The following is a 20,619-nucleotide window of genomic DNA, read 5'->3' as shown; positions in this document are numbered from 1 at the left end:
TAGCTTGCCACATGGTGCTTTCTAGTATTGCACGTCATCATTGCGCATCGGGCACTTCGCGGCCTGGTTTTCTATATTTTCGAAATCGTGTAGCTTCTTCATACGACCTCCGTTTTCAACGTTCGTTATATTTCCGGAAAGCCCTCGACGAGATCGACAACTTTTCTTTATATCCCAATAGCTAATTCTCAATCTATAAAAAATATACTTTTTTATAGGATTAACATGTTAGAGATCGCTGCAGAAAGCATAACTCCTACATACTGATTCTGCTCTCAATAATCTTTATAAAAACGGACTCCTATTGGCGAGATCATCAATTCTCATTTAGATTATTTTACCTAATAATCTATCGATCTAAAATTCGATTTCTGCCTTCAAACTACTGTGCTAAAATCCTAGAAAATCCTAACTCCCTCTATTGAATTCAGATTTAAATGTTCTCTATACACATAAATTCGCTTTTATGAGTACTACAACTTTTGTTTGGGTTACTAAGGTACTAAGTCATCTAACTAAAATTTGAATATATATTAAACGTGAAGATTTACAGAAACGATAAAATGGGGTGTTACATTATAATAGCAATTTTATTTGTTGACTTATCAACGTGGAAGAGTGTTGGATTAAGGTGTCTAAGCTCATAACTAAATTAGTATATTCTTGTAATTCGCAAAGTTCTTTTTGGGTTGCCCTCATGACTAGAACTTGGTTAGAATGAATTTTGTAAAGAGAAGATAAATTTATTAGTCTATTATGATAAATAAATTATAATAAATAATTTGTTAATCTATTATATGATTGATATATTAATTGGAAATAGATTGTTGATTTGTTAATTTATTATGTGATTAATAAATAAATGTGAAATCAATAAGAATTGACTAATTATTAATCCGGATTAATTAGAATTAATTAAACGTGCAAGGGTTGAATTATAATTGCTCAATAGTTAAACAAAAGAAGCAATTCTAGATTATTCCTAGGGTTGAACGGTTTCTTGAAGCCTTTATGGTCTCTAGAATGTCCCTTATAGCTTATAAGGATAACTGCCTTGAATAGATTAAATCTGATATTTAATCATTCAAATTAGGGTTTATCCGTGTGATCTCTAGCTTTAAATATGACCCCATCGCTTATTATTTCCGTGTGTTCCCTAGCTTTAAATATGCCTAGCTTTACATACCTCTTGTCTTCTAGTTCTAGGGGTTGGGTGTGAGCCATTAGAAGCATCATCCTTTTCGTGCTAAGCTTTCCAAGACCAACAACGACAAGGGATTGAAGTCATTTGTTTACTACAACAAATTAAAGGTTTGTAACCCTAATTCCATGATTTTGAATTTAATAGGGTTCATGTTAGTTTTTTTGTTCATAGTATGTTGCCTTCAAAGTGTCATGACATAGATCCTTATAGGTTGTGTGTGCCAACTTAATTGTTAAGTATTTTTCTGCATTGTACATGTATTTATAACCTATCAAACTCATCATTTTTATCCATTAATCAATTGCTTTAAAATCTTCCAACTGACTTCAGTCTCCTACATCATGATAGTACCAACAAACGAGGAATTTATCATGGATTGATTAGTACTATTGGTTGCATCATAAAAGAATCTCACCAGTTTCCAATGGGGAAATTCATGATATGGGCATGAACACAAACAATTCCTTAAGTTGCTTAAATGCATCATGAAATTCCTTATTGGGTTTTTATGTGTAACGTTGAATCGCTTTTCTTATTTTCATGGATCTACTAGAATGGTAAAACTCTTGTTAAAATTTAGTTTCAAGTGATCACAAGTAGTAATACATAGCTTTTTCCTCTAAAGTGAATAGAATTATATTAAGCTAAAAAAGGTTTCAATTAGTTCCATGCGGAATCATGCATAACTCATAAAAGAATATTATATTGGTCGTCATGTTTATTTCCTCTAAAACATTGTAGGACACTAATGAGTTGTAGTCTAATTTCCATGTGGTGCTCGTTTCCTTCCAAAAAGATTGTGGGTAAGGAAGGATCGGTTTATCCTAACTGGAAATGAGAAGCTACATATTGCCTTTTTGTTTGTAGAAACTAAAGATATGGAAATTGATTACTTCAGTTACAATGTTCGTTGTTATATCCATCGTCGTTCTCATTGTTGAATCCACCATTTTGATTCCTCTAGTACATGTTCCCACCTTTATTCCCAAAACCATCCTTGTAATTGTGGTTTTCATAATTTATGAAGTTTCGATTATTCCCGTTGTTATTGTAATTCCTATTTTCAGCTCGATTAACTCAATGTATCCTGTTGTTATTCGACTAATCCGTGTAAGTAATCTAGGAAATTTGAACTTTTTAACCCTCTATAGTCCATACTAATTATGAAGTGTGAAAATTGATTGACGTAGGTCCTGTTTCTTGGCATCTTAATACCTCCTAATAAGGGTTAGGTCGGAATCTGTAACATTCAGACCGTTTGTTTACCACTTAATTTTAGCACTTACCGAATCAGATGTAGGAGCCCATCTAAAAAGAAAAAAAGACACCCTAGTCCATCCTCACATCTACTGTTCACTTTCTTCCCTTGCGAAAAATTCTATCACTTCTCTCGCTCCCCACCGAAGAGCACCTCCCCTTCGCCGTCTGTCGTTGTCACCACCCTTCCCAATGCCATCTCTGGCCATCGCCACCCTCACCATCGACAAATCTAGTTGTATCCACAATAGGTTCGTCTTTCTCTCTCTTTTTTCTTGTTTTTTGGGATATGGCTTCAAACTAAAAATTCTTTTAGTGTAGAAGATGCTCATATTCAAATCTGTTTCCACAGACATGTCATATTTCCTATGCATCATGTTCTTGGTCTTTAAACACTAAACCCTTTACATAAACTAATTTAAAATTTTCCATATGATATAATTTGACTGATTTCTAATAATGTGTTGATTTCTGAAATATATGGGTTGATTTAGGTGCGGTTTGTTTCTTCAAAGAGAAAATGTCTGAAGTCTGCGGACCACCTCTGCAATCCTCTATAGCATAAGAGGGGGACCAAACAGCTGTAGCGTGTAATAAAAAGTATGTTTGTTTTTTAACCTCTATAGACTGTTGCAATAAGTTAAAATAAGGTGTAAAGAGGTTTGAAGCATAAGGTCAAGTGCTGTGCCACGCAGCACACACACAACAATTTTTATACAGAAGTCTTCTGAAAAATAAACAGTTACGAAGGGCCAAGTATTGCGCGTGTGCTGTGCGGCGCATCAATAAGTGGTCAGAAGTGGTTTTTTAGAAAAAAAAAAACAAACACCACCTTTGTTGCTGATTTTGGGTTTACTTAGTTGAGATGGGTTGATTTCTAAGTATAAGTTGTTGATTTCATTGATTTCTGAAATATATGTTCATTCATAACTGAATTTTGTTGCTGAACCTTGCTTATTTTGTGTTTTTTTGGTGAAATATATTGTTAAAAATGTGTTCATAGTAGTTGATAATGTGGTTATAGTTCTGATTTGTTCCTCTTTATTGATTTGTGTTGGAATATGTTGTTCGCTTGCTGAAATATGTTCCTGATTTTTGTTGATTTGTATTGTTATGTGTTGAATTGTTATTGAAATTATATTACACATGGTACAAAAGAAGCCTAGGATTAGTTGGAAGGTAGAAGCTACAGAAAGAACTATCCTAGAAGCATGTTTGCATGAAATTGCGGTCAATGGTCGGGAAGGGGGTAGCTTGAAGGCACTCTATTGGAGGATTGTAGCTTGAAAATAAGCAAATGAACATAATTTTGTTGTGGACCAAAAACAAATGAAGAATCTCTATGATTACTTAAATTCAAAGTTTTCAGCTTGGTTATAGTTTAAAAATAAAACTAGGAATGTTTATAATCCCGTAACCAACACCTTTAGTGTTTCTGACAAAGAATGACAACTAGAAATCAAGGTATTTTGTTCTTTTATAAATAAATTTTTTTATTATATTTTAATAATCTAATATAAATTTTTTCAAGCAGTCGAACAAGCATGTTGAAACTTTGAGAAGATCACCACTACCCTTCCTCAACCTTTGCACACAATTGTTTGAAGACGCGACTTTGACATGCATTAATGGTTGGGGGCTAAGTTCTACCCTCACCCGTCTTACTCAAGATTCAACCAAAAGGGGAAGAGTGATGGCCAAAATGTACATGATGTGGAATGGATTTGTGTTTAACTTGGATTTTATATGGTTTTTATATATATTTTTTTTATGCTTATTCAAGAAGTTCATTCAGTTACATTATATAAAAAAAACATTAATGTAACGCTCATAAAATTCAAGCCAAATTAAAACTTTTTATTACATTTTAAAACCATCAAGTTATTATAGTTTGTTTTCAAAATAGTTTAGACATCAGAGTATCCCCAGAATCAATTCAGAAAACCATAAAATATGAGGAGCTGTACGATCACGCCTTTGCCTTCCTACGATCATCTGATGTACCTGAAACAATAAACTAAATGTGTAAGCCCGAGAGCTTAGTGAGTTACCCCAAAATACCAACACCGTACAAACATAACCATATCATATAACCAATACAAAACAACATGCATAATGAGTCGTCAGCCTGAATGGACCGCCTCACAGGCCTTCAGTCTATATGGACTGTTCTCCGAGCCTTCGGCACGTCTGGACCGCCTCGCAGGGCCTACAGCCTATCCGGACCGCTCGCCGGGCCTTCGGTCTGACTGAATCCCTTTGCAGGGCCTTCAGGTTATCCGGACCGCCCTGGTATGTTGGCCTCCAGCACAAAGCAAGACCGCCTCAACCCAACCCCAAATCAAACAAGCATGTGTACATAAATATCATACACTTGCATATATATAACAGTCATACCAATCATAGCAACATCCTATAACCAGGATATCGACCTAACCAGGTCACTAACATAGCATCATCCTATATACCAGGATACCGATATAACAATCATAATAGCATAACAACATCCTATCTACCAGGATACCGATCTAACAGATCATAACAACATACAAGCATACTATAACCAGGATACCGATCTAACAGATCATAATAACATGACAACACCCTAACTACCAGGTCATTAAACATATCACCATCCAAAATACCAGGATGCAAATCAATAAGCATGTCATGCAATAAACTCAAATACAAATCTGATAAGGGTCGGCGTTGGTGCCTTAGACCCTATTGATATAGTGAGGAGAACTCACCTGGCACTGCTGAAGTCCCGCGGATAAAACTCCAGCTACTGGTTGACAGCTTCCCGAACTGTCAACATCAAACAATACCCCGTTAATAATTGGGTTCCAAGCCCAAAGTCCAACTCACACTACAAAACCCAATAGTCAAGTAATGGGCCAAAGCCCAACACATGGCCCAATTTTCCAAATTGGGCCTAACCCTTCACATGGGCCTTACCCCTTAGGCCCAATCATCCCTCCTGGTCTAAACACTTGGCATACTAATGGCCCAATCTCTCATAACCATAAAGGCCCAGTTATGGCCCATCTATAGCCCAATTTTCCAAATTGGGCCCCAGTCCTCACATAGGCCTTATCCTAAAGTCCATCTAATTATTTTGGTCCATTAACTTGTTCTTGGATAGCCCATCAATAGTCCAATCACTAAAGCTCAATAGGAAGGCCCAACTCAAGGCCCAAGTGAAAATAGGGCTTTCACATGAAATGATGATTAGGGTTAAGTGTTTCTTACTTAACCCATTAAGGACTTAATCCATTAAGTCCATTATTGCCTTAAGTTAGTTTTCCAATGATTATTATTTAATATTTCAAGTTATTAAATAATCTCATGTGTGTCCAGATTAATTCTCAAAATTAAGGTTTTAAGCCATTAGGATTTTCCAAATCCAAATTACGGTTTCCTACCCAATACTAGCCCATTAGTCAACCGGTTGGGCTTTTAGGTCACTTTGGGCCTCATTGGGCCCATTAAGATTTTATTAGGTCAATTAGGGCTTTATTGGGCCCCATTAAACCCAATAGAGTTTCATTAAGCCCATTAGGGTTTCAAGCATCCCAACGAATCAATACCACAATGCAAAGCACACCGCCACCCGACACGGCGGCCGGTGGCGGCAGGAGGCGGCAGCCACCACCTCACGGTGGTGGTTAGGGTTTTCTTTTCCATTATTTCACTTTCTAGTTACATGTTACAATGCTGATACCCAAAATATTCACACACACACTAAATAGACAAACATACACACAACCACCCTATGGTAGCCGACGGTGGTGCATGGCGGCAGCCACCACCTCACGGTGGTGGTGGTAGTCTTCTTCCGAAATCCGACCAAAAACCACAGCCAAAACCACATACACACATCCTTATGTTGCGAGATAAACCTAGCCACCCACCTGGCGGTGATGGTGACACAAGAAGTCCGGCAGCAGCGGCTTAACGGCAACGTCGGCGGCAGCAACCACGAAGCCCACAGCCCCAAACGCGACCGGCTTCTCTCACGACCACGACGTCGGTCTTCTTCTTCTTCTGCCACCACGGAAATAACGACATCTGATGGCATCGATGAAACAGTACCAGCATCAAAAGATCGGTTAGCGGCGGCGCTCGACGGCCCTAGCGACGATGGCGGCATGGCTAAAAGGCGGGGCAAGAGAAGAAAGAGAAGAAGAGGCGTCCGAGGACGCTATCACACTGCCCAGACGTCGCTCCAGTCGGCTTTCTTCGCTCGCGCATGGCGTCACCGGCAGCAAAGGTGTGACGGCTTCACAATGGGGAGGCAGCAGGTGGCGGTCACAACAATGGTTCTCCGATCCCTACCAGGTGCAGCTACCCTCGACAGCCCTCGGTGGTCTCTCCCGGCTACGCACAACAACCGGCGACGAATGATGGTGATGATCCGATGGCAAGACGACAAGCGACGAGGTGGCGGCCAAGAAAGAGGATGGAGATGGCGGCTGGTGCTTAGAGGCTTAGGGTTAGGGTATTGACGGGAATGAAAGGCTATATACCCGGCTCCAATAATCTTTGGCCCAAAATGGCACAAATGGTCCCCCATTCTCATCTTTTCTTTCAAGCTAATCCATAATTTACGATTTCAACCCTCAGCCTTAAAATCCATTACACATTAAGTACGAAATTTACCAAATAGCCCCTATGCCTCCAAAATCTCTTCAAGTGAAGTCCCAATATTTACCCCTTAGTCCCTGCCTTCATAAATATTTGCAAAACTAACCCGGGACTTACATTTTAACACTTGACTTCTATAAATCTTTACAAAATAAATCCCAGAATTACACTTTCATCCACGGAGATTCAAATCCTGCCACTTGGCTTCCCGAAATAAACTCCCAGCTAATTGTTATTTGATTTTTGGGCCATAATGACATATAATAATAATACAATTTGCTTCTCGGGTTCCAGGTTATCATTTAATTATTATATTCTAAATGGGATGTTACAATTAAATTCAACAAACAAATAACATTTAAGGGTAAAATAGTCATTTTTATCATTTTACACTGAATTCAGAGGTTCCAACCAAACAACATTTAAAAATTCAGGTCTTAAGAATTCAAACCCACTTAGAAATTTAGACCTCTTAATTTTTCATATCTTAAGAATTCAGATCCTGAAATCGAAAAAAAAATATGAACCAATCAAGTCTGCCAATGAGATAGCACAGAAAATTGAAAAAAAAATCATGAATTAAATTGAATTTTACTTTCAAGATTACAAAAATAGCGTGAAGACTGGACTCAATCAAAGATATCAAGAAGTGAACCAACCTGGCCTTGAAAACGAGAACATCCGGATAAGAAAATTAATTTGATTTAGGGCTTGAAATTAGGCTTCGATAAATAGTAACAAATCAAACTGCAAGGCTGAATATGGCTACACTACATGAAAAACTTTGCACCAAACAATTTAAAAGGAAGTTGTGTTTTATATGGTATACCAATATATTACATTGTCAAAGTGTAAAAATGGTCAGAATCAGACCCCTGGGCACCCCTGGGCACCACATAAGCTCGCACCACATTAGGGTTTGGATGCTTGCCATGTATGCCCTGCGTACTAGGACGACACCCAAATTACGAAAATGCCACTAGGGCCCTCATTGCATTCTTTCCTTTACTTAGGGTCCAAATTGCAATATAAACAAATTATAGGTTCAAAATTAGAAGTGCCACAACATCGGGATGTTACATGACTAATTATAATAATTTCTCGTTGAATTTACTTGAAACTCACGATTTCAATATTATATAATTTTTGTCAATGTATTAATAAGGCATTTATTTTTAGTTAAACGACTTTTCACATGATGATCATTGAGTTTTCATCTCCAATAAACTTTTATCTCGTTATAAATCAAGTTTTCATTAACAAATTTTAGTCACATATATACTTCGTGTTTTGACCCTTATTTTCTATTATTAGCGGATATCCACATATTCATTAATTATATGAAGTTCACAAGTCGTTAACAACCACCACTCCATTGTTATTTAAGGTTTGAACCCACATTATATTTATCCGAATATACATGATATTCATTCACTAAACATGCAACTTATTAAACTAACTCTACAAGGTCACATATAAAACCGATTTTTAAGTTACAATCTAAACATACTAGTTCCACTTACAACTATTTTGACGTAATCTAGTAGTTTTTCATCACAAACAACTTTTACATTACTTTCCAGTTTGTGGTTTATAAAAACTTGCATCTTTCTTATATTCATAACATTGTCACAAAAGAAAACTATAGATTCTTAATTTAACACTTTACAAGTTTTAAAGCTTATGATAAATTTTGAAATATATACTTATAATTAAATCATACTTTAAAAATTCGTAAATTCAACATCTAACATATATGTATTCTCCCCCAAAGGTGTAAAAAAATTGTAAAGAGGGTCATAGAAGCTCACCCTAGATGCGTGAGTTGGGATTGTCGGGATTTTCGGACTTGACCACGAAACGCGTTTTGCACTCGAAGGTCTTGAGATTGATCTAGACATCATTAAAACATAAAGGAGTTGGAACAAAACACTACATGAACTAATTGAAAAAGGAACCACCGACTAGAGCCACCCTACCAGAGTTGCATGTACCGTTAGCCACGGTGGCGCGTGGCGGGCTACATGGTGGTTTTTATGGACTAAAATCGACGATAGGGGATGGTTTCTCACATATAACTCGATTGAATGAAGCAGAAGGTCGCCAAGGAGCTTCTTGGTCGTCGAAACATATGAGGAAAATGGAAGAATCGGTGGTGGTCAATGGTTCTTTTTCTCCGACGAACTAACCCACAAAACTCGATGTGGTCGTGACTGCTTCTATTGAGATCAAAACCTGATTAGGAGGTGTTCAGGTACGCTAATCAGTACATAAGGGAGGGTGGAAGTAGGTGAGGTAGGGGCTCAAATCGGAGCCAACAACCTTCGGTTTTCTGTTTGGGTTCATCCGGTGATCGTGCAACAACGAGAGAGAGAGAGAGAGAGAGAGAGAGAGAGATAGAGATGTTTCGGTGGGAGGAAGAGTGAAGTAGGGAAGTGTTGTGTTAGATTGCAAGGAAAGGAATGTGATATAAGGCAGATTTCTATGAGATTACATGGTATAATTGACTCTTGTTTGAGAGATATAAAGTAACAAGTTGATATCTTACTCTTTTACCTCACACAATTGTAATACTTAGCGAGAAATGGAGTTTTCACATGCATATAGTAGGTTATGTGTGTATGGGGGTGGGACATAACCTTCATATTTAATGTGATATTAGAAGATTTCTTTGTACAATGAGTCAAATCTTGAAGATATGAGGGTACTAGGATATATATATATATATATATATATATATATATATATATATATATATATATATATATATATATATATATATAATCTATATATATTGCAAGTGTAGAATGTGTGTGTGTAAGGGAATGAAATCGTGTGGAGGGGGAAGAGAAGGGAAGATTTGTCAAGAATAAGATAGTACATTACTCACACATGCAAATTCTTTGCAAGATTAATAGACCACAGTTGGTACATTAGAATATTTAGAGTAAATTTGCGGGTATCACTTCCATGATCCATGTATGTATGTATTTGTTGTATGTAAGTGTATATGAAGCATTAGTCGAGTTCTAGGAGGTAGGATATGTGGTTATGACAAATTGTTATACAAAGGTCTATGTAGAATTAACATGATCTTATTGTAACTATGACAATTATTTGGAAGATTTAAATCTACTCTACTCATATTCCATTCGATTTTAAGTATATACATCTATAAACATTACTTGCAGAAATTTCAAGTTTTCCTTATGTGTGTATATTTAGGTTTCAGCTCATAATCTCGTTATATACTTACGTATTAACCTCATATTATGAGAACTATGTTTATATACATATACATGTGTTAAATCTTGCTACAAAACTTTACTTTATATATATATATATATATATATATATATATATATATACACACACAGAGAGAGGTAAGTTTAATTGTGAAAATAAAAAAGGTCGAGAATGAGGGAATTATTCTCAACCACTCACTTATTTTGCCGCAAAAGCCTCCGTTGTACCAACGGAAATGGGAAAGGATTATACATGTATTTTCCAACAAAACATGTTTTCTTAAACTATGCTAATCATTACCTTAATATATACAAAAACATAGTTTTCTTTCGTTTTTTTGAATTTTTAAAAAGCTATTTTTATCGAAAAATGGTTTAAAATATATACCAAAATTCATGATTTTTTATTCTCTACAAATAGACATCTATATTGATATAGTTTTAAGATAAAATAAAAAACATTGTTTTTTATTTTTATTTTTTCAGCTATCGTTATTCATAAGTGAATAAAAATGCATCAGATTTTTAGTACAGTACATTCGTTATTCTCTTATGAATAAAAAATATGTAACACCCCGTTTATTTATTAAATAAATAAATTAATTAATGAATGGCTCGTAGCCCTAAAACAAATAATTATATATGAAAGGATGGTCTCGAAGAGCTAATTGTCACAATATTTATGAAGACGGGGGGGCTGTATGGTAACTATTAGGACTTGAATTGTAAGGAATAATTTAAGATAAGGGTTATTTGGTAAATATTGGACTTGTTTTGAAAAATCTTTATGGAGGAGGGATCAAAAGTGGAAAAAGGGGCTATAAGTTTGAAAGCAGCACGGGACTTAAAACCCGTCACTCCTTCCCTCCCGTTGAGACACAAGTAACCCTAGCCTCAAGTGTTGCAGCCACCATCTCCCTTGAAACTTCAGCCGCCACCATCTCTCTCATAGTCGCCGTGCACCACCGTGTGGAGGATGCAACCCATCAAGTCATGCGCCGCTGTCGCTGTTCCTGTTGTTGCTGGAGAAGGAGACCAGCGAAGGAGCGTGGTTCAGTCGAAAATGACCGGAGAAACCCCCCGAGATCGGAGTGCGACTTTAAACGAAGAGGGGAAGGTCGCGAACAACCATAACCTCTCGGTTAGACCACCTCGTCTCGCTTATCTTTGCTCCTCGAGGTGTTTGACGTTGTGAGTGCCACTGTTGCGGGTGGTTTCTTTCCCGACTGCCTTGTACCGCCACGAGGATAGCTGAGATCAGAGTGTGTTCAGGGACAAGCCCCCGACGAGTGGGTGTTTTGTAGGCGCGTGTTGTTGGTGAGGACTCAAGAAAGCTTGCCACCACCGTGAGGTGGTAGCTGTCTTTGCATATCAACGTTGCTGCCGCCTCAAGATGACCGATAGCGTGTGTTCTACGTGTCCAGCTCGCGTGTGTGTGTTGTAGGTAGTGTTGATGGCTGGAAACGGAGAGGATAACCACCATGGCCGCCAGCCATGGTGGCTGCCACCTTCTACCACCACCGGCCACCATAGGGTGGCTGTGTGCGTGTTTATGTTGTTTAGTGTGTGTGTTTATTTTGAGTTTCAGCATTGTAAAGTGTAAATTACAAATTGAATAATGAAAGGAAACTCAAAACCACCACCGTGAGGTGGTGGCTGCCGCCTCCTACCGCCACCGGCCGCCGTGTCGGGTGGCGGTGTGCCTCGTTGATGTTGTGATTTGGTTTGGATGTTTGGACAAGAGACTAAAACCCTAATGGGCCCAAAGAAGCCTTAATGGGCTTAGTAAAACCCTATTGGGCCTAATGAAGCCCTAATTGACATTAAACCCCAAACATGTGTCTAATGGGTCTAATGGACCCTAATTGACCTTAGGAAACCCTAATGGGCTTAAGGACCTAGCTATTGGGCCTATTGGGCTAAGATGGGGATTGGAAACCCTAATTAGGGTTTTGAAAACCCTAATATTGGATTTATGGGCTTGGACCTATCGGGACCCACATTTGGGCCACTGGAATGGAATTGTATGTTAAGCCCAATCACACCATATGATTTGTTTAGAAGAGTGATGGACTTAATGGATTAAGTCCTTAATGGGTTAAGTGAGAAACACTTAACCCTAATCGTCATTTTATGTGAAACCCTAATTTCACTTAGGTTTATTGTTGGGCCTTTCTATTGGGCCTTGATGACTGGGTTATTAATGGGTCATCCAAGATCAAGCAAATGGACTAAAATAATTAATGGGCTTTGTGGTAAGGCCCATATGAGGAGTTGGGCCCAATTTTGAAAATTGGGCCACAGTTTGGGCCTTTATGATTATGTGATATTGGGCCATTAGAATGTTGAATGTTGGACTGGACTAAACGGTTGGGCCTTATGGTAAGACCTTGTAAGGATTTGGGCCCAATTTGGAAAATTGGGCCATATGTTGGGCTTTGATTCCTAGTTGGCTTTGAACCTATGGATTGGGCCTTGGGCTTAAATAAGCCAAGCCTGGGGTAATGTAGTAATTATTCAAGTATGTATTATGGTTATGGGTTGGGACCCAATTATTAATTGGGTGTTGTTTTGGTGTTGACAGTTCGGGAATCTGTCATCCAGCAGATGGGGTTGAGTCTGCGGGACTTCAGCAGCGTGGGATTGTGTCTACGGGACTTCAGCAGTGTGAGGTGAGTTACCTTCCAGTAGCGGTGGTTCTACGGCCACAATGCCGGCCCACCAGTAGGACTTGTAAGTTAGATGGATGTCTTTGTGATATCATCTAGGTTTGCTACTACCTGACATGTTATATGCTAGCCTGATATGTTATATGTGATAGTAGTAGAGTTCGGTTGTTAGGACTGAAGGGTAGGTCAGACACCCCAGATATGTCTGACAGTATGTGATGATATGTTTATATGCTGGCATGATATGTTATATGTGATAGTGGTAGTAGGAGGGGAATAGTCCCCAAGTTCGGTTGTTAGGAAGGGAGTCGGCTTGATCGCAACGCCTCAAACTATGTTTTCCGCACATGAGATCCTTGAGATTACACTCTGATATGGTTTTATGATAATATGTTTTGATTACTGACACTTTGGTTTGACACGAGATATCATTATGAATGTTTTTATACCGATGGTTTTATGTAATAACTTTTTTAAAAATGAAACTTTTGGCCTGAAAAATTGGGATGTTATAAAATATGATTATTTTTTTACAGATTAAGTATCATTTATATATAAATATAACATATAATAAACTTTTTACTACTTATATCAACTGTCGTCACATGTTATATTCACATATGAATAAAACATGTATTGACTTTCCTCACAAGTTATATTAATATACGAAGAACACATTTATCATAATTTTGTTACAGTTCATTTGTTATTCTTATATGAATAAGTAGTTCAAATTTTCAAAACACTTCATCTTTTTTAAACACACTACTTATTTATATATGCATAGCAAATGAACTGTAACAAAAATCTTATAAATGTTTTATTAATATATGAATATAACATATGACGATAACTAATACACGTTTTATTTATATATAAATATAAAATGTGACGAAAGATGATTTAAAAAAATATATTTTAGGTAAGAAAACTTTATAGCGTGTTATATTTATATATAAATGATACTTAAACCCTAAAAAAGTTAAGCATACTTTTTATTCATAAGTGAATAACGAATGTATTGTATTAAAAACCTGATGCGTTTTTATTCATTTATGAATAAAAAAAATAATTTTTTATTTTATCTCAAAACTATATCAATATTGATGTCTATTTATAGAGAATAAAAAATTATTAATTTTGATATAATTAAAATAAATTTTCGATAAAAATAACATTATAAAAATAAAAAAATAAAAAAAAAATAAAAAACATGTTTTTGTGTATATTAAGGTAATGATTAACATACTTTAAGGAAACATGTTTGGTTGGAAAACACATGTATATCCGTTACCCCGGTACGTCTAAGTTTTTTGCGGCAAAATAAATGCGTTGCTGGGAATGATTCCCGTGATTCTCAACTTTTTTTTTCAATTGAACCCTCCACCTCTCTCTCTCTCTCTCTCTCTCTATATATATATATATATATATATATATATATATATATATATATATATATATATATATATATATATATATATATATATATATATATATATATATATATACTGATGATGCGCCCCTCAGAGCGGGCCAGAAACAAGCGAGTCGCGGCAGAGCGCTTCTAGCGAAGGAGTCGACCCAACGACCTGGGTGGCTCCAAGCCCCCGCGCAGGGATCGTGTAGAAAGCTCGCCCTCGCCAAGAATTGTCTTTTAGCTACAGTCCAAAGACAACGACTTCGGGCGACAAAGCGTCCAGAAAGAGCACAATCGCCTGAACCAATTGGAGGCCGGGACACGAATGTGGAGCAGAGCATTCAATGAGGACGACGGATCCTGTCGAGATCACAGTCCCTGTCCCTGTATGGACCAAGGAGGATCCTCACTATAAAAGGACTAACACTCGGTTCAGCCAAGGTAAGTGAACCCAACTACTGTCACGTATTACCATATTCACCCGTACTCTAGACTAACTTGTCCGTCGGAGCGTCTTTCTGGGAGCTCCTCCCGGACGACGGCTGACATCCTTTTCTCTTGTGTGACCTCCCAGGTTCCGCCGTGAAGGAGCTCTTCCACATAGCCGGTGGTTCGGGACCAGGTCGCATCATTTTGCGCCAGCCGTTTGTGTGACAACAGATACGCAAATCCTTTCCTATTTTACTACCTTCCACAGCCACGTATGACGGAGAAAGTGACGGGCGAGCCGTCGGAACAACCGCACATCCCCATACGCCCGATGGGACCTTTGGGGACGGAAGACACTCCGGTAGCCCCATTTCCCGGCAACCAAACACCAATCTCCGGTGCACCGCCGTTAATCGGGAATCCGAGGCCAAATTTCAACGCAACACCAGCTCTCCAAGTGGTCCGCTGCCGCAAGCTCCGGTGACTGTACCAACAGACTTGCTATTAAATCCCATCACCACGGCTGTGCACACCGCCCCGTCTCAACCCCGACCAATACCAACTGTGACACACTTAACCCCATCCCAGAACCGACCAATATACACCACACTACCCCTTCTCCCCGCTATCGTTAATCCTCGTAATACCCAAACGACAACTGTCACACCCCTCGCGAGCAGTGCACATCTCAACGGCACTATGATCGGCACAGGCACCGCATCATAGCTACAGAACTACCAGCTGCCATACCAGCTCCACCATTCTTGTTCTACCAACAGCCAACCATAGCTCACCAACAGAACCCCCCGGCTCAACAACTAACACCTACGCCGTACACCCCCTATTATGTCCCAACCGTTCACCCCACGCCATACAATTCCCCTGTTATAACCCAACCGTCCAACCCTTACGACATACCAATACCAGATCTAACCGCCCACAACAACATGCTGGTACAACCATTTCTGACGGCACAACAACCAGGATACTACCTTAGCCAACATATCCCAACCCAAGACTGCTCATCACGAAGTGTCACGTCACCGTTTGTTAAAGAACTCCTGGAGTATGAAATCCCTAATACCGCTAAATTACCTCACCTTAAGACATACAACGGAACTACCGACCCGGACAGCCATATCGACATGTATGAATGGACGATGACGTCCCTGAAACTAGATGAGCGATTCTGGTGCACATATTTACCAACGTAGGAACATGGTTCAAAACGTTGAAACCGAGTAGCATCAGCAATTTCAACTAGCTGAAATACCTATTCCTAACAAACTTCATGCAACTTCGGAAATACAAAGGTGACTGCCACACAATCATTGGGTGCAAACAACGAGAAGGAGAGACAGTTAAAGATTACTTCGCTAGGTTCACAAAGGCAACACTAGATGTTCCAGGGCACGACGAAGGCCTAATCGCAGGGGCATTCACCTAGGGACTACTACCAGGATCGTTGTCCCAAAAACTCATGGGTAAGAAACCCAAGACAAGAGTTGAGTTGAAAGAAAGGGTGGAGTGCTTCTTACGCCAGGAGGAAGGTGAAGCATCGAAGCAGGCGTACCTCAACGCCATGACAGCCTCCGTGGGGAGGCGGAATAACTACAACACAACCCACCATGATTTTCGGGGAAACAATAGGTTTATGGGACGAGAGAGATGACCGATAGGACGCTTCAGACCCTTCACTAGAGATGATAGGCGAGGGAGACAGACAGAAGTCTACACAGTCAACGAAAAGCCAACAGCGAAAGGTACTAAAACGCGATACTGCGAGTACCACAAGAGTAGGACACACGATACGATCAATTGCGCTGTCTTAAAACGGGAAATCGAAGAGAAACAGTTAAAAGGAAACGTAATAGAGATCGCCAAAAGCTTGAGCGCTAAGTTCGACGCAGATAACCCCAAAGACGCTGCCAGGAAACCAGAAATCAAGTTGGAGATATTGGCAATCCACCACAAAAGGGGGGAGCGGAGCACGGGGAACAAACACGCGACGTCGCAGAAACGGCACAAGGATTAACATTCTCTAGGAACGACCCAATCCCAGCCGGGTGGAACGGGGACAACCCCCTCGTCATTCAAGGGTCTATCCGGAACGTCATAGTTCACCAGGTATACATCGACACCGGGAGCTCGGCAGACATCATTTATGAACACTGTTTCCGACGCCTGCCGAGCGAGTCGAAAGAAGGACTGAAACCCGCCACAGGCCAACTCACAGGGTTCAAGGGGCACAGCCTATGGCTATTAGGTACGATCCACTTGCCATTCACACCATTCAGCCAGGACAAAACTAGGAAACGAACCACCCTTGTAGATTTTGTAGTTGTACGACACCCGTCGGAACACAACATCATACTGGGACGACCGACCCTATTAAGGTTTGGAGCAGTCCCATCGACAATCCATGGGTTGGTTAAGTTTAGCACCAGCCAAGGACCAGGAACGATCTTGGCCACACCCCTGAAGGACCTTAAATGTTAAGAGATTATGCAACCAAGAGACGTCTCAGCCGAAGCCAAAAGACCAAAGCCAGACCCGTCAGACGGATGGGAAGTGATCAACAGGGAGCATCCAAACCAGCGAGTGATGGTAGGAGTGGCCCTCCCTGCAAAAACAAGGGAGGCGCTGGTCCAGCTACTACGAAAGTACAAGCACGTGTTCGCATGGAGACCCACATACATGGTAGGGGTCGATAGAGAGATCATAGAGCATAAGCTAATGATAAAGCCGGGGACCAAGGAAATAAAGCAGAAGAAGCGGGTCAAAGGTGGGGATCGAAACAAAGCGATCAATGCGGAGGTAGCAAAACTGGCCAACGCTGGAATCCTTAGAGAAGCGATTTTCCCAACATGGATCGCCAACCCGATAATGGTGAGGAAACACGACGGTAGTTGGCGAATGTGCATCGACTACTCAGACGTAAATAAGGCATGCCCAAAAGATTGTTACCCACTACCCGAAATAGATCATAAAATAGAATCCCTGCAAGGATTCCGGTGGAAATGCTTCCTTGACGCATACAAAGGATATCACCAGATCCTGATGAGCGCAAACGACGAGGAGAAAACAGCCTTTTACACGGACCATGGCACATTTTGTTACACTAAAATGCCATTCAGATTGAAGAACGCTGGGGCAACCTACCAGTGCCTTGTCGATTCCCTATTCGCCGATCAAATGGGACGAAATATCGAGGTTTATGTTGACGATATGGTTATAAAAAGCCCAGACGAGAATATGCTGCAGCGAGATATCGAGGAAACACTACGAACATTGGAAAAGGCCAGGATGAAATTGAACCCCGCCAAATGCACTTTCGGGGTCGAAAAAGGTCAGTTTTTGGGGTACTATGTCACGAAGGAAGGCATCCAGCCGAGCCCAACCAAGGTAAACGAGCTCGAAGAAACACCCTAGCCCTGGACGATGAGAGACGCGCAGGGTCTAAAGGGGAAGCTAACGACACTCAGTCGATTCATTTCCAAGTCAGCCGAAAAAGCCATGTCGTTGTTCAAAACGCTCAGAGGATGCATAGAGAAAAACAACTTCAGATGGACGACAGAGGCCGAGGAGGCGCTACAAAGAATAAAAAAGGTACTCCATACATTACCAACCCTGGCTAGCCCGATACCCGGGGAGGTGCTACAGGTGTATTTGTCCACGTCAAGAGACGCAATCTCGTCAGCACTACTAGTCGACAGAGAGGGGCGCCAACTACCAGTCTACTTTGTGAGCCGGGCCCTGCAGGGTCCAGAGATGAATTACCCTACCATTGAAAAACTGGTACTCGCCCTAGTATACGCAGTATGAAGGCTCCGCCGATACTTCCAGGCCCACCAAATACAAGTCTTGACCAACTACCCGATCAAACAAGTACTCCTAAAGCCGGAGACATCGGGGCGACTCGCGAAATGGGCCATAGAGCTAGGAGAACACGATATCACATACCACCCCAGAGTAAGCATTAAAGGACAAACCTTAGCGGATTTCTTACTCGAAATCTCGGGAGAACTTCAGCGAGAAATGGCTGACTCGGGCAAGCAGGAACAATCAGCAGGAGCGCCCGACCAACAATGGACTCTCTATACGGATGGGGCCTCCAACAAAGAGGGGTCGGGCGTCGGACTAATATTAACCAGCCCCACAGGAGAGGAAGTCACATATGCCTTGTGTTTCGACTTCCACACATCTAACAATGAAGCAGAATATGAAGCTCTGCTGGCCGGTCTCAGGCTAGCAGTAAAGATGGGAGCAGAAAGAGTCGTGGCCTTGACCGACTCGCGCCTAGCAGCCAACCAAGTATCAGGAGAATTTGAAGCGAAAGACAAACGAATGGAGAGGTATGTCAAAGCAGTACAACGGATCACCGGTACCCTAAAAAGCTTCACGATAAAGCAAATCTCAAGAGGAAACAATAGGCGAGTAGACGCTCTCATCAAGTTAGCGTCAACATGCTTTGGGAACCTATCAAAGGAGGTGCTGGTGGAAGTGCTAAAAGAGAGGAGCATTGACGAGCTGCAAGTTGATTCCCTATCAATGGCCCAACCAAAATGGATGACACCCATTATAGACTATCTCCAGCACGACATGCTCCCAGATGACCATGGAGAAGCTCAGAAGACAAGGGTACGAGCCCCTCAGTACGTGATGCTCAAGGGAACGTTGTATAGGAAAGGCTACACAGCCCCATGGATCAAATGCATCGACGGCACAGCGGGGAAATTAACGCTGAAGGAAGCCATGCAGGGTCGGCTGGAGCTCACGAAGGAGCGTGGGCACTCATAGGCAAAGTACTGCGAATGGGCCTTTACTGGCCAGGAATACACCAAGACGCCATCGAGTTAATGCGAACCTGTGTAGAATGCCAGACCTTCGCACCAACACAAGAGGCGCCACCATCCAAGATGACTAGCATACTCAGCTCTTGGCCTTTCTATCAATGGGGAATCTACATAGTGGGCCCCTTCCCAGAAGCACCAGGGAAAGTAAAATTTCTATTCGTGGCGGTTGACTACTTCACCAAGTGGATAGAAGCAGAACCGTTGGCCTATATCACAGGGAGGCAGATAATCAAGTTCGTCTGGAAGAACATCTTAACGAGATTCGGGACGCCTAGGGTCCTAATTAGCGATAACGGCTTACAGTTTGCAAAGAATCCCTTTAAGGATTGGTGCCAAGAAAGGGAAATAGAGCAGAGATTCACATCCGTGGCACACCCCCAGGCCAACGGACAAACGGAAGTATCCAACAGAACCTTGCTCCAGGGAATCAAAAAAAGGGTTGGGCACAACGAAAGGCAACTGGGTAGATGAATTGCCAGAAGTCCTCTGGTCATACCGGACCACACCAAGGACTAGTATAAAAGAGACGCCGTTCTGCTTGGCTTACGGAGCAGAAGCAATGCTACCGGCAGAAATGATGATAGGATCGATACGGACGGAGTGCTGCCAGGAACAAGAAAATAGCGAAGGACTAAGGGAAAATTTGGATCTCTTAGAAGACCGACGCGAGCGCTCGAGCATACGCCAGGACGCCTACAAAAAGGTGACAGAGAGATATTACAACCAGCGTGTGAAAAATAAGGCGTTTCGAGTTGGAGATTACGTCCTGCGAAGGAACGAAGTCAGCCATGCGCAACCCCAGGGGAAATTAGGCCACACATGGGAAGGCCCATACAAAATAATCGAAGTACACCGCAACGGATCATACTCCCTCGAAACTACAGAAGGAAAGCAG

General features: G+C 40.7%; 1 protein-coding gene across 1 annotated transcript; it reads left to right on the top strand.

Moving 5' to 3' along the window:
* The first annotated feature begins 18,906 nt into the window (after window positions 1-18,906).
* LOC145112830 (uncharacterized) lies at window positions 18,907-19,668 on the top strand. Its single transcript, XM_079048957.1, has one exon. It carries the CDS (start codon window positions 18,907-18,909, stop codon window positions 19,666-19,668), a length of 762 nt encoding a protein of 253 aa, XP_078905083.1.
* Window positions 19,669-20,619: the final 951 nt, after the last annotated feature.

Source organism: Lactuca virosa, chromosome 5 (assembly GCF_052849685.1).
Source record: "Lactuca virosa cultivar CGN04683 chromosome 5, Lactuca_virosa_CGN04683_v6, whole genome shotgun sequence".
Lineage (NCBI taxonomy): Eukaryota > Viridiplantae > Streptophyta > Magnoliopsida > Asterales > Asteraceae > Lactuca > Lactuca virosa.
Note: the sequence above shows the minus strand (reverse complement) of the source record. Positions and strands in the feature narration are given on the sequence as shown.

Coding starts and splice junctions, on each gene's coding strand:
- LOC145112830 (XM_079048957.1), top strand. CDS start 18,907: ATGGCTGACTCGGGCAAGCAGGAACAATCAGCAGGAGCGCCCGACCAA.